Source organism: Ictidomys tridecemlineatus, chromosome 13, assembly GCF_052094955.1.
Source record: "Ictidomys tridecemlineatus isolate mIctTri1 chromosome 13, mIctTri1.hap1, whole genome shotgun sequence".
Lineage (NCBI taxonomy): Eukaryota > Metazoa > Chordata > Mammalia > Rodentia > Sciuridae > Ictidomys > Ictidomys tridecemlineatus.
Window position 1 is genome coordinate 43,683,711 of NC_135489.1, and position 14,874 is coordinate 43,698,584.

The 14,874-nt window shown below is 33.1% G+C and overlaps 1 protein-coding gene and 1 pseudogene across 4 annotated transcripts in view; both read left to right on the plus strand.

The window, feature by feature from the left end:
- Positions 1-14,874, plus strand: part of Ss18 (SS18 subunit of BAF chromatin remodeling complex) — an 85,905-nt gene that overhangs the window by 3,471 nt on the left and 67,560 nt on the right. For all 4 annotated transcript variants that reach the window (XM_078030220.1, XM_013360223.4, XM_078030221.1 and 1 more), the window contains exon 3: positions 11,078-11,162. In XM_078030220.1, the coding sequence (XP_077886346.1) occupies positions 11,078-11,162 (85 nt within the window). The remainder of the gene's footprint in view (positions 1-11,077; positions 11,163-14,874) is intronic.
- Positions 8,102-9,019, plus strand: LOC106145004 (small nuclear ribonucleoprotein E pseudogene; annotated as a pseudogene).

Sequence of the window (14,874 nt, forward strand, 5' to 3'; positions counted from 1 at the left end):
GTTCAGTGTTTTAAAAATATTTTGTAGAGTTATGCAATTTTAGAAAGTTTTCATCTTCCCAGAAAGAATTCTTATGCCCTGTAGCAGTCATTTCCCATCCTCCTCTCTAATCTTTGAACTCCAGATCTACTTGCTATTTTTATAGATTTTAGATTTGCCTATTGGATCCAGACAATATGTGATCTGTTCTGAGTTTTTTCACATGGTAAAATGTTTTCAGGATTCATCCATGTTGAAGCACATATCAGAACTTCATTTTTATTGCCAAATGTTTTTCCACTGTACATTATTTGTCAGTAATAGACATTTGGGTGGTTTATAATACTGCTATGAACCTCTGTGTACAAGTTTCCATGTCTTTCTTGGTATTTTACAAAAGAAAACTTTCTTTGTGAGGGAGGTGGGTATCAATTTTTTTTTACACTTCTTACCCTGTTTTATAAATAATGAATTCAAATCTGTATCGATCAATCTATGGAAAAGTTAGATATTGATCTATGTAGTATGTTTATTTGCTTCTGTGATATAGATGAGAAAGCAAACCTATGTTTAATAAATAATTGGTTACTGTTTATGAGAACCACACTTTTTAAATTTGAAATTATATGTCTGAAGTAAATGGTATATCCTAATTGAAACTGATATGATAGAATAAGTTGAATATTTTATCAAACATCTCTGGAGGAGCATTGTCTAGCAGATATTTAAATGTAGGCCACATATGTAATATAAAATATTCTTGTGGATGCAGTATATAAATAAAAAGAAAAAGGTGAAATGAGTATTAATAATATATTTAAACTCATTATTTCCAAAATGTAATTTCATTATGTAATCAACATAAAAAGTATTAATGAGATATTTTACATTGTTTTATTCATACTAAGTATTGAAAATCCATTGTGTATATTACTATAATGACACATCTCATTTTGAATTAGCCACATTTCATTTTGTCTAGTACTGCTGTATTGTACAACACAGCTTTTGGATATCTTATTGAGACCATTTTGTGGGGCACATCTGTCTTTCTTAGCAATCTTACTAGTCTGTTTCCAGGCAGACATTCCCAGCAACCTCTGGCTGGCTTGCTTTTCCTTTTGTGCTGGTCTCTTAGTTGTTGTTTGATTCACTACATATTAATTTCAGGTCTTTGTTACTTTTTCTTCTTTGTGTAGAACTATTTTGAAATCAAAAAGTTGTATTTTGTTTTTGTAAAAACAAAATCATCCAGATTTGATGGTGCACACCTCTAATCCCAACTACTCTACAGGTGGAGGCAGGAGAATCACAAGTTCAAGGCTGATGTAATTAGACTCTACTTTGAAATAAAGTGAAAGGCCTGGGGGATAGGAGGATAGCTTTATGGTAGAATACTTGTTTAGCATGTGCAAGGCTGTAGGTTCAATCCCTGCTATTGTAAAAAATTTTTAAAAAATTAAAAAATCAAAGTATAAAAACAGAGAACATAAGTAATCTTTTTTATTCCCAGTCTTATTTCTCTCCCTTCCACAGTTGACTATTTTTAATGCTTTAGTATGTATCCTTCCAAAAACTTTGCTGTACATTTATATGTTGTATTCATATCTATGTAAACATACACAGATAAATATTGTTGTTCTAATATTTTTGTAGATGATAGTTTTATTTTTTGTGGTGCTGTGGCTTAAACCCAGGACCTTGCACCTGCTAGGCAAGTGCTGTACCCTGACCTGCATCCGTAGCTGTAGGTTATAGTCTTTAAATGGAATTACTGGGTCAAAGACCATGCTAAATTGCCATGTTACCCCACAAAGAGATGGTATTGGTTTGCTTTCCCTAATCAGGTTTTCAGAGTCCTGGTTTTAAACCATACCTGCCATCAGTGAGTATTAGCCATCTTTTAAATATTTTTGTCCATGTGATTGGTGAAAAGTGGTATCTTTTTAAATAAAACATTATTTTGAAATAATTTTCACGCTTAATGAAGGTTCAAAGATAGCACAAGAGACCAGGGGTGGTGGGGTGGGGGTGCTGGAAGGTATGGTGTATGCCTGTAATCTTAGCTGCTAGCAAGGCTGAGGCAGGAGGATTACAGGTTCAAAGCCAGCCTCAACAACTTAACAAGGCCCTAAACAAATTAGTGAGACCTTGTCTCAAAATAAAAAAGTAAAAGGGCTGGGGATGTGGCTCAGTGATTTAATTCTTGGTACAAAAAAAGAAAAAAACCACAAGAAATTTCTGTGTGATATTCACTGAAATTCCTCAAATGATAACATTGGCCTATTTGCTCTTTCATTTTTTTATCATAGTGTTTTTTTTTTTCCTGGAACATTTGAGAATAAGTATAGATTGTGAGTCTCTCTTCTTACTTTGAGAAATCTCAGTATTTCCTAAAAACAAAAATATATTTCTAAATTGCCAGAATGTAATTGTCAAAATCAAGAATATAATACTATTATTCATTCTTTTTTTTTAAACATATACCTTAGAGCTTTATTGAAATATATTTTACATCCTTTAACATGCAACTTTTCAGAGTATACAATTCGGTGGCTTTCAGTATATTCATAGGTTGTACCACCATCACCACTGCCTTAACATTTTTTCATCAATCTGAAAAGAGATCTCTACTATTACTCAGTCTTTATCACCTTTTCAGATTTTGCCAGTTGTCCCATTAGTGTTTTTTTTTTTTTTTTTTTCCTGGTCCAGGGTCCAATGCAGGATCAGATGTTGCATTTATTTTGCATGTCTTATCTTAATACTTTAATTTGGAACTGTTCCTTTGTCTTGTCATTATACTTTAATCTAGAATTATTCTTTTCTATCTTGAAATTGATGTTGAAGAATACAGACCAGTTATTTTTTGGACTGTATTTCTTTTAGGATTTGACTGCTGTTTCTTCAGGATTAAATTCACACTATGTACTTTGCTAGTAGTACCACAGTCACAATATTCTGTCCTTCTCAGTCCATTCTTAGTTTGTCCCAATATTGGTGATAACTTTGACTTAATTAAGGTGGTGGCTACTATTTTCTCTACCATAAAGTTATTGTTTTTTTCCTTTGTAATTTATATGTATTTTGATGGGAAAATACTTTGAGACACACATATGCTCTTATCATACTTTTACACCTTAATTTTAGCATCTCCCAGTGATTTGTTTCCTGATGTAGTTATTATTATAGTCATTGTCAAATGCTAACTAGACCCATCATTCCTTCTGTATTTATTTGGAATCCTACTTAAGAAAGATATTTTCCCTTCTCTCCCCCAATTCGTTAATTCATTCCTTTATTTATATCTGAAAGGACTTGCACATTTTTGTTGTTTTCTCTAGGTTGTAATTTATTACACTAATAATACTATTTTTTTTAACTGTTCCAGATTCAGCCACTGGGAGCCCCTCTGTATTCTTGACATTTCTCTATTTTTTGAGAATTTTCTTATTTTGTTGTACCACAAATGTTCTAGTTTTATCCCATCCTTTTTCCTGTAGAAGTCTGAATCACCAATTTCTCTAAGCCTAGTTCTTTTTTGTAGGATGATATTTAGAAACCAAGATCTGAGTATTAGATTTTTTAATTTTCTAATCAGCTGTCCATTTTGCATTTTATATGATTGATTCAACTTGGGAGACATGATTAGAATAATTATTTTTACCTTTGGCTTTAAAGAACCCAAAATATGGCCATTGGATTTTATGGCATAGGACAATTTAATTTCTTTCTTTCTTTTTTTTGTATTGGGAATTGAATCCAGGGCCATTTAACCACATCTCCACCCCTTTTAATTCATTTACTTATTTTAAGACTGGGTCTCACTAAATTCCTTAGGGCCTTGCTAAGTGCTGAGACTAACCTTGAATTTGTGATTCTCCTGCCTCAGCCTCCAACTCACTGGATTTACAGGCCTGTGTCAAAGCATCAGATCACCAGATTTAGTTTCTTATTGGACCCAGCAGCACATGTCATGAGTAGTAGATGTTCAGAGTGATAATTAACTTTTATAACTCAAGTCAGCAAAAATTTATGCTGTATTATTTTGTATATTTTCAACTTTTTCAGGAGCATATGAGATCATTTCCTTTGTTCTCTGTATATTGAAATAGACCTCATTTTCACATATGCTTGATGCAAATGGGGCTTAAATTGATTTAGGCTAGAATATTAAATTCTGCCCTTTGATGAATTTCACAACTTTCTTTTTCAGAACCAGGGACTCCTTGTGTTGCATAGGGTGAGCCTGAATTCTTGGGCTTAGTTTTCTGTTTCATTTGCCTAAGTAGCTGGGAAATGGGCATGGGCTACCAAACCTAGTTTGTAATTTAATTTAATTTTTTGTATTAAAGATGTAAGTACCACTGACCTACATCCTCAATCCTTTTTTATTTTTTTATTTTGAGACAAGTTCTCGCTAAATTGCTTAGTACTGTACTAAGTTTCTAAGCCTGGCCTGAAACTTGTGATCCTCCTGCCTCAGCCTCCAAAGTCCCTGGGATTACAGATGTGCACCACCGCATTCTGCTTCAACCCAGCCTTTATGGATTTAATTTTATTCTTATTGTTCTTTCTTTATTTTTTTTAAGAGAGTGAGAGAGGAGAGAGAGAGAGAGAGAGAGAGAGAGAGAGAGAGAGAGAGAGAGAGAGAGAGAATGAGAATTTTTAATATTTATTTTTTAGTTCTCGGCTGACACAACATCCTTGTTGGTATGTGGTGCTGAGGATCGAACCTGGGCCGCGAGCGCGCTACCACTTGAGCCACATCCCCAGCCCCTCTTATTGTTCTTTAGATATTCTTGTTTAAGTAGCTAGGGTTGGTTTGTGAGTAAAAAGAAAAAATTTCCTCTTACCAACTTTAAAAAATATTCTCAATTTTCATAATTAGAAAAAGAAAAAGGAAAATATGAGATGTGTTAAAAATTACAACTATTTAAGAATTAATAGGGGCTGGGGATGTGGCTCAAATGGTAGCGCGCTTGCCTGGCGTGCGTGCGGCCCGGGTTTGATCCTCAGCACCACATACAAAGATGTTGTGTCTGCCGAAAACTGAAAAAAAAAAAAAAAAAAGAATTAATAGGCTAATTTTAATTAAATACTTCCTTCAGATGTGATAACTTTGCCTGAAGCAGTTTTTTTTTTTTTTTTTTTTAATTAAAAGAACTATTTTGGGGACTAGGGTTGTGGCTCAGCGGTAGAGTGCTTGCCTAGCATGTGTGAAGCCCTGGGTTCTATCCTCAGCACCACATAAAAATAAATAAAATAAAGGTATTGTGTCCAACTACAACTAAAAAAGAAAAAGAATCAATACCTTATTAAAAAAAAAAGAAATATTTTGCTAGGCATGGTGGCACACACCTATTATTCCAGTGGCTGAGGCAGGAGGATTATGAGTTCAAAGCCAGCCTCAGTAATTTAACGGGGTCCTAAGAAACACTGGGAGACCCTGTCTCTAAATAAGAATACAAAGTGCTGGGGATGTTTCTCAGTGGTTAACGCTCCTGGATTCATTCCCTGGTACCAAAAAACCCAAAAAACTATTTTATGAAAAAAATATATGCATTGTAAAAAAGTAGAAAACAAATATGTTGAGATAAGTGAATGACTATCATATTTCTACCACCCAAAGATTTTTCACTGGCAATGTGTTTGTATATATTGCTTTCTCCAACTTTATTTGCAGACATATACAAACATACCATAATTTTTTTTCTGGTGTGGGGGGGGCGTCAAACAGATATGAATCAATGGTCTGAATCACTTTTGGACCTCTATGTCCAGATCCTCTTCCTTTTTCATTCTGGTAACATGAGAACGCATTTTTAAGCTGTTATGGCAGTTAAGCATTTTCTAAATTGACCAACTGATTACTTTAGTCAGTCCTTATTTTTTGCATTTTGTGTTGGGTCTAGTTGTTTCAGAGTGTTTATAAGTAGTTATGAAACTAAAAATTTAAGGGTTTTTCTTTTTGGGGGAGTGATGTTAGGAATTAATCCTGGGGCCTTGTGCATGCTGGACAAGTACTGTACCACTGAGCCACATCCCTATCCCAAGGGAACTTAATTTTAAATTTCTACTTGGGAACATCACTTTTATTCTTTAAAATGTATTCCTGTTGTCTAATAGAAATGTATCCTTTATACCTTCTGGGTAAAGTTTTTTTTTTTTTAAGAAATCTGACCTTTTCAGATTAATTTTTTAATTATATCAATAAATTTAATAGTTATTTTACATTATACAAGGTAATTGATGTAGTAGTGTATTAGTGGAATCTTTAAAAGGTGAACATTCATTCTCTCACTTAATATCTTAATAATAGTAAGTATTTGGGGATAACCATCAGTATATGAAAACAGTATTATCACCAAACATAAAACATTTTGCTAGGTGTGGTTGTGCACAAATCCTAGTAACTCAGTAGGTTGATTCATGAGAATCACAAGTTTGAGGCCTTTTGGGACCTCAGTGAGGCCCTAAGAAACTTAGTGGACCCTGTCTCAAAATAAAAAACGAAAGGGCTTGGGATATATAGCTCAGTGGTAAAGTGTCCCTGGGTTCAATCTCAGTACCAAAAATAAACAAATAAAAACCTTCAAAAGCATAAAATGTAGAATATATTTTATATCTGCTGCTAGCTTATAAAAGAATTACCAGCATCAGATTGAACATGTTTTATATGTGCCCTTAGCTTATATATTCAATTTTCTGTTCTTTTTTTTGGGGTGGTGGGTACCGGGGATTAAACTCAAGGGGCACTCAATCACTGAGCCAAATCGCCAGCCCCATTTTGTATTTTATTTTAGAGACAGGGCCTCATTGATTTGCTTAGTACCTCACTTTTTGCTGAGTCTGGCATTGAACTCGCAATCCTTCTGCCTCAGCCCCCAGAGTTGCTGGGATTACAGACATACAACACTGCGCTCAGCTACGCTTTTCTTTTTTTAATGCACTATTTTAGAAATCATAAGTGTATACATTAAGAAAATGCAGTCATGTTGCTTAATAATGGGATATTCTGAGAAATGCATCATTAGTCAGTTTCATCATTGTGCAGATGTCATGGGGTGTACAGTGTACAAACAAAGATAACTGGGTTACTTCATGAAATAATCTTATGGGATCACTATGATATATAAAGAGATATACATCCATCATTATTATATGGTATATAACTAAACTACACCAGTGATAAATGTAATGGTATTTATGGAATCTCAGGAAGATATTTAATTTTTTATTATTATTTTGTGTCTAACTGAATTTAGACTCTTGAATCTTTCCTGATTGCATTTAAGTTTACTTATACACAGACTTAGAAAACATAAATATATACTATATTTGTTAGTATTTGTCTTTGAGCCTTGTTTTATCTTAGAATAAATTTATTTGATGAATGCTGTAAAAAGCATGCAGTTTTGGGCTGGGGATATAGCTCAGCTGGTAGAGTGCTTGCCTATATGCACAAGGTCCTGTGTTCAATTCCCAGTACCACACACACACTCACACACAAATGCAGTTTCACCAAAAAGAAAAACCTATTGAAGTTAGAAAAGCCCAGTTAAAATGTTTTTTTTTTTTTTTCCCCCTACCTTTTTGTTTTGGGGGAAATGACTTTGGGGAGGTATCAGGACAAATTTAAATGTGCTTTGTGGGTTTGATGGTAATATTGTTAATGTTAATTTTAATTTCCTTATTATCATGGTTATACTGTTCTTTAAGGGAACGTCCTTATGTTTGAGAAACTGACAATGAAGTATTAGGAGTAATGGGCAGTTATATCTGCAGCTGACACACAAATGGTTTTGGAAAAAAGTATGTGTGCATACCTGTGTGTATTTAGAGACAAATGATAGGATGTGTTAAAATACTAAAATTAGGGAATCTTTTTTTTTTCCCTAAAGAGAGAGAGAGAGACAGAGAGAGAGACAGAGGGAGTGTGAGTGTGTTTGTGTTGTGTGTGTGTGTGTGTGTGTGTGTGTGTGTGTGTGTGTGTGTGTGTGTGAAAGAGAGAGAGAGAATTTTTTAATATTTATTTTTTAGTTTTCGGTGGACACAACATCTTTGTTTGTATGTGGTGCTGAGGATCGAACCCAGCGCCCCGCACATGCCAGGTGAGCATGCTACCGCTTGAGCCACCTCCCCAGCCCCTAAAAATTAGGGAATCTGAAAGAAAGATAAATGGGATTCTTTACTGTTCTCAAAACTTTTCTGCAAGTTTTAAGTAATTTTAAAATTAAAAGTTAAAAAGTTTGGCGGGGATGGAAGGATTAAGTGAACACTAGATAGGGAAGGGAGAGGGCACACTGGTAGGAAAGATGGTGGAATGCAGTGGTCATCGTTACTCTAAGTACATGTAAGAAGACACGAAGGATGTGACTCTACTTTGTGTACAACAAGAGACGTAAAAAATTGTTCTCTATATGTGTATTATGAATTGTAATGCATTCTGTTATCATAACAAATCAAAATTTTAAAAAAATTTGATGGTTAGAAGAAGGTTAGGGGAATTAATCTACTTCATAAACAATGCTCTATTTATAGTTATTTAAAATTGCAAGGGACTTTCGAAGAAATCTACTTTAACTTCATTTTTAGATAAGTGAGACTGTTGAGTGGCAGATTGGATTTAATAGTACTTTAACACTGGCTTAGTAAGTACTAATCAGCATAACAACTTTTTAATTAAAGAATCATGAATACAATTCTGGAAGTTGCTTTCTGAGGTAAAGAGCTGGTTGCTTGAATCTTTGTGAGATTCTACCATGGCTTACAATTGTGAGGGCCAGAAAGGGCAGAAGGGGATGGTGTAGCTCATCAGCCTTACTTTAGATACTTGCAAAACAGAAGCTGGATTCAGGTGTGGTTCTGTGATCAAGCTAATATGCCAGTGGATGGCTGAATTTATTGGTTTTGATGAGTACATGAACCTTGTATTAGATGATGCAGAAGAGATTCATACTAAAAGTAAAGAAAACAATTGGATAGGATCATGCTAAAAGGAGATAATATTACTCTGTTATAAAGTGTCTCCAACTAGATATGATGAATGAGTGAGAAATCACAGAGAAAGTTACATTTTTTTTTTTAGATCTTCTTTACTGGGAGTATAGTTCTAAAACATTTGTTTATATTGTTTTGATTATCCTTATGTTATTACCAGATGACAGTGAATGCTTTGTGACTCTATTAAAAAAAAAAGAATCATGAATAAACTATGCCTTTTAGTACAATTTATATTTCTATTTTTGGTGTGGTAGTCAGTGGTCCTCAGAAAATCTTGTATCTGAATATTTAATACAACCATAGTAATAATTAAATATCAGGAAAGCATGAAGGAAGAGACTTTGAAATGAAGTATATTTGTTCTAATAAAAAATGACAGATTGGCAGTATGGAAACCAGTAAGGAGGTTCCTTAAAAGACTAGGCATGGAACCACTATATGACCCAGCTATGTCACTCCTTGGTTTTTATTCTGAAGATAGTGATTAGTGATACCCACATACCCATGTTTATAGCAGCACAATTCACAATAGCCACACTATGGAACCAGCCTAGGTGTCTATCAACCGATGAATGGATAAAGAAAATGTATATATGAACAATGGAGTTTTATTCAGCCATAAAGAAAAATGAAATTATAGCTTTTGTAGGAAAGTGGATGGAACTAGAGACCATTACATTAAGCATAGTAAGTCAAACTGAAAAGTTTAGGGTTCTGTATTTTCACTCATATGTGGTAGCTAGAGGGGAAAAGGAAAAGGAATATGGAGGCAAACCTCATTAAAATCAAAAGGGGATTAGAAGAGGAAATGGACCAAGGGGTTGGAGTGGGGAGGGAGTGGGAAAGTACTGGGGAGTGATACTGGCCAGATTATATTGTTGTATGTTATTGTATAAGTGTATGAATATATAACAACAGAACTATCAGTATGTACAAGTATAATGCACCAATAAAAATGGGGAAAAAAATGACAGGTTGGTTTTTAAAGAATTCTGTATCTTTTTAAAATTTAAATTTTTAAAAATCTTTTTCTGGTGCTGGGGATAGAACGGAAGGCCCTTTTTTCTGCTAGGCAAATTCTCTACCACTGAGATACATTTTCAACCCTTAGAATCCTGTATCTTAAATTCCATTTAAGCTGTCTTCAGAATACAAAATGGTTCCCATTACTTGTTGCTGTTAGTACAATTTGAAAAACAAAACTAATCATCTGAGTAATTCAGTACAATGTAATAACTTTTTTTGGTCCTTGTTTAAGACTCATTAAAAAATAGATCATGTCTGACTAGGTACATGTTGAGGAACAGCATTAAATGTATAGACTTGTTAGTAAACTAAGGTTAGTGAGAATTAAGTTTTTTCCCCTTAATAAACAAAAATTGTGAAGCCAGTTGTTTCTAACAGGAAAAAAATATGTACCAAATAATTTGCTATGTTTTCTTTTAAGGTCTTTTTTTTAGGAAAGAATTTAATTTTGTACCTGAATTCATATACTTTAATCTGATAAAACTTTTGACTTATTTTCATTATTTTAATTCATAGTTAATATGTGGTGAGATCTTTGTTAATTTTTACCTTAAATATTGTTGAGAACCACAGCCCAGTCAAAATGATGCCTGGCATTTGCCAGAGGCAATGGTTGAAAGGTGATGCCAGTGAACCATTGAGATGGTGATTTGAATTAAGCTACATAGAATTGCTGTGATGCTGGATTGATTGAATTGTATATTTGACCTTACTGTTGGGCAATAGGGCGCCCACTACTTTGGAGTTCCTGTGCAGTTCTTGGGGTTCAGTTCTTGGGGTTCGGAGAGATTGGAAGGGCCCTGTGGTGTGTGCAGTGCTGGTGAGAGTTGGGGAATAAAGAATTGCTGTTTGAATCTACAAGGCTTTGTGGCGGCTCGGTTATTTGTGCCCAGCCAGACTGCGGCAAAATATATTATTACTTGGAATTATTTTGCAGAGGAAGTAGGAAAAATTGAAGTGTTATTGATGTTAAGCTAACAAATCTTCTATAGAAATGATTGGAATGTTTATATTTAAGCATATAGGAATAGTTTTTTTAATACTGATATTTGTTTTGTTTTAATAGGTATCAGCAGATGTTGCATACAAACTTGGTATACCTTGCTACAATAGCAGATTCTAATCAAAATATGCAGTCTCTTTTACCAGCAGTAAGTACCTTTAAAATAGTGTGAAGTAGATAGTCTTTATAGTCTTTATAGTTACGGTATAACACATTTTTGTTTAGTGATTTTTGAGTTTTGTTTAGTAAACCTTGAATTACTTTGAGAACTTGAAAGTACACAATATTATCTAAAAGCTTTATTATTTTGCTCTCATTTAATTTGAATTAATCTATCTAGAATCACTTCTTATCCTCAGAAAGTTATATCTACTCACCCATGCACCCACATATTTGCCCACCTACCTATGTATTTATCTTTTTAATTTTAATTACACAAGTAATTTGCTAATGTATCTGGAATATTTATTTCACATAAATACCAGACATCCTATAATTTCACTAATAAATGTTTCAGTGTACATTTCTGGTAGATAAGACCATTATCCTACCCAATAAAATTAACTATAATTTCTTAACATCTTGTGATAACCAATCTGTTTGCTGCATTTTTCCATCAGTTATCTCATAATGTCTAAAAGTTTTAAAGTTCAGTTGCTTCAGAATATAAACAAGGTCTGTGGATTGCATTGGTTGTTATATGTATTAAGTTTCTTTCAATGTATATCAGTTTGTCTTTTTAGATTTGCATTTATTAGAGAAATTGAGTCATCTACCATATAAATTTTATCACATTCTGGATTGTATCCTCCTGATCATTGTCCATGTTTCCTCAATCTCTTATTTCATGTAAATTGATAATTGGGTAGAGAGGCTTAATTATAGATAAGTTTGGTTTTTGGTTGAGAGTATTTATTGGTGGTAGGTACTATGTACTTCTTAGGGTATCATATCAGGAAGAACATGTTTGATGATATTTTTAGCAATGTTAAAATTGGTCAGTGAGAATTGGTAATGCCAATCTGATCAGTCCATTTTGAAGCTTACTATCTACCTTTCACCTAATTGTTTTAGTAGTCATTTATGTTTATTGAGGGTCCTATATTTCATTTTGGGATCACAGAATGGCAGATTTCTATTTTATAATTCTCTTAAAGTTAGTAAAATAAAAACTTCCTTTTACTGAATTCTTGGTTATACTGAAATTAAAAAAAAAAAAAAAAAACATTAGGAGAGTCAGGATAAAGGCTCGATGCTATCCCTTTATGAGTTTTCAGAATAACCAGTTGGTCCTTACAACCTGCCAGTGTGACCAGTGGTTTTGTTTTTACATTTATTTGAATTTACAGATTTTAATTTGAGAATTAAAAAAAAAATTGATCGATTGTACTGGGTTTATTTAACCCAAGGTGCTTTACCACTGAGCTATATGCCTATTCCTTTTTATTTTTTATTTTGAGATAGGGTCTCCCTAAGTTACCCAGGCTGACCTTGAACTTGAGTGCCTCAGCCTCCCAGAGTTGCTGGGTTTACAGGCATGTGCTGCCATCCTCAAGTGTTTTTATTAGGTTATTTTGTCCAGGCTGGTCTTGAACTCCTGAGCTCAAGTGATCCTCATGCCTTATCCTCCTGCATGCTGGTACTATAGGTGAACAATACTGTATTCAGCTTCAATTTTTATATTTTTAATATTTAAATTCATTGCAATCATTGTTTTTATTTTTTAATTTTTCTTTTGGTGCTAGAGATTGAACCCAGGGGTGTTTTCTCACTGAGTTACATCCACAGTCCTTTTTATTTTTTATTTTTAGATAAGGCTAGCCTCAAAGTTGTACTCCTTTTGCTTCTGCCTTTAGAGTTACTAGGGATGTGCTACCATGCCCAGTATAGTTATTCGTTATGATACTCAAATTATCTTTCTTTGATCAGTGGAAGTCTCTTCATTTGGCTCCTATGTGCTTCTGATGTGACTCTGGTATTATTTTATAGCTTCTTTGACTTTGTGATTTGAGAGATCAGAGTGATTTTATGTCTTAGGCCTGTAATCAACAGTGTTTTCAAGAAGTTTTTTTATTTTTCTAATGACAACTGGTATTTAGAGATCAAAATTTGAATGCTTGGAGAGCACTCTTTATTAATCAAATATTGAGATCTTAGTGATAGTTCTACTTTAGGAAGGGATTTTTATTTAGTTTTGAGTTTATGTATTTCTATCTTTTAATCTAAAATCTATGTTCCTTAATGACATTACTATAGTTCCTTATTTGCTTTGTACTCCTTTATATAAGGAATATTTTAAATATAATGATACCAAGATTACTAGTAACAGTAAGATATTTGTCCATAAGATAGATCTTATTGTGTTATTTAATCAATTAATTTTGTTTTGAACTTGAAATAGTTCTTTGTGTGACTTTTGTCATAAACTTCATTATCAACCAAGTAAAATTTAGTTTTGTGATTAGGAGGAGGAATAAGTTTATTTTCATTTGTTTCCATATGAGTAGCTCTTTGTCCCAGTATTATTTAGTGGAAAACTAAAACATTTTTTCTCTGTTTTGTGATGCCACTTCTGGCATATATCAAGTGTCTGTACATTTGTTGTTCTGTGTCTGATGTCTGTTCTGTTCCATTGGTCTATTTTCATAAATTCTACATTATCTTGTCACATTTGATGTTTATTAAACGAGTTCGTACTCTTTTTTTCTTTTTCTCAAAAAATAAGTGTCTTGGCTGTTAGTCATTTGCATTTCTATATATCCTTAAGTATCATCATGTCATGTTACATACATACATACATACTTATATTGGGATTTTCATTGATATCACCTTGACTTTAAATTAATTTGTGAAGAATTTATCTTTATAAAATTACATTTTCCAAATCATGAAATAGTATTGCACATATTTTCATTTATTTACTTCTTTCAAGTCTGTCAAGGAAGTTTTATGATTTTCTTTCAGGCTTTGAATATCTCTTCTTGGACTTATTGCTAGGTATTTTATATTTTTGGAGTTCTTGATTTTTAAGTTTTATTTTCTAACTACAGTTGCTGTTTACATGGAAATGCAATTGATTTGGAATCTCACAATCTTGTTCATTTTTATTTCTAACAGTTTTTCTGTAGATAACTTTGTTTTCTATATTCACAATCATATCATTTGTGAATAGAAAAAAAACAATTTTTTGCCAATCCTTACACCTTTTATTTCTTTCTCTTGCCTTACTTCTCTGGCTAGGATCTCCAGTACATTCCTGAATAGAAGTGGTACTAGAGAACATCCTTGTCTTGTTCCTGATCTCAAAGGGAAAGTTTTCACTGTTTGACTATTATAATTATGATGTTTAACAATGTTCATCACATTCCACCATCATTTCTAACTCCAAGCCCCTTCCCTTCCCCTTCCACCTCTCTTTGTGATGGATATTATTATCTAAAGTACATGTATGAAGACACGAATTGCTGTGAATGTACTTTGTATACAACCAAAGATATGAAAAATTGTGCTCTATATGTGTAATAAGAATTGTAATGCATTCTGCTGTCATAAATAAATAAAAAATTAAGAAAAAAGAAAGATAGAATGAAATATGAAAAAAATAAGTATGATGTTTGCTGTAGTATTGTATAGATACTTATTATCAGAATAAAGAAGTTCCCTCTGTTTCTGGCGGGCCAAGTAAGAATTGATACCTTGAATGGATTTAAAACTTTATCAAATAATTTTATTGCATTTAATGAAATGATCAAAAGCTTTTTCTTCTTTAAACTGTTAATGTGATAAATTACACTGATTGAAATTTAAATTTTTAGTCTCTCATTCTTATAATTGACATACTTGGTCACAATTTTAAAAAA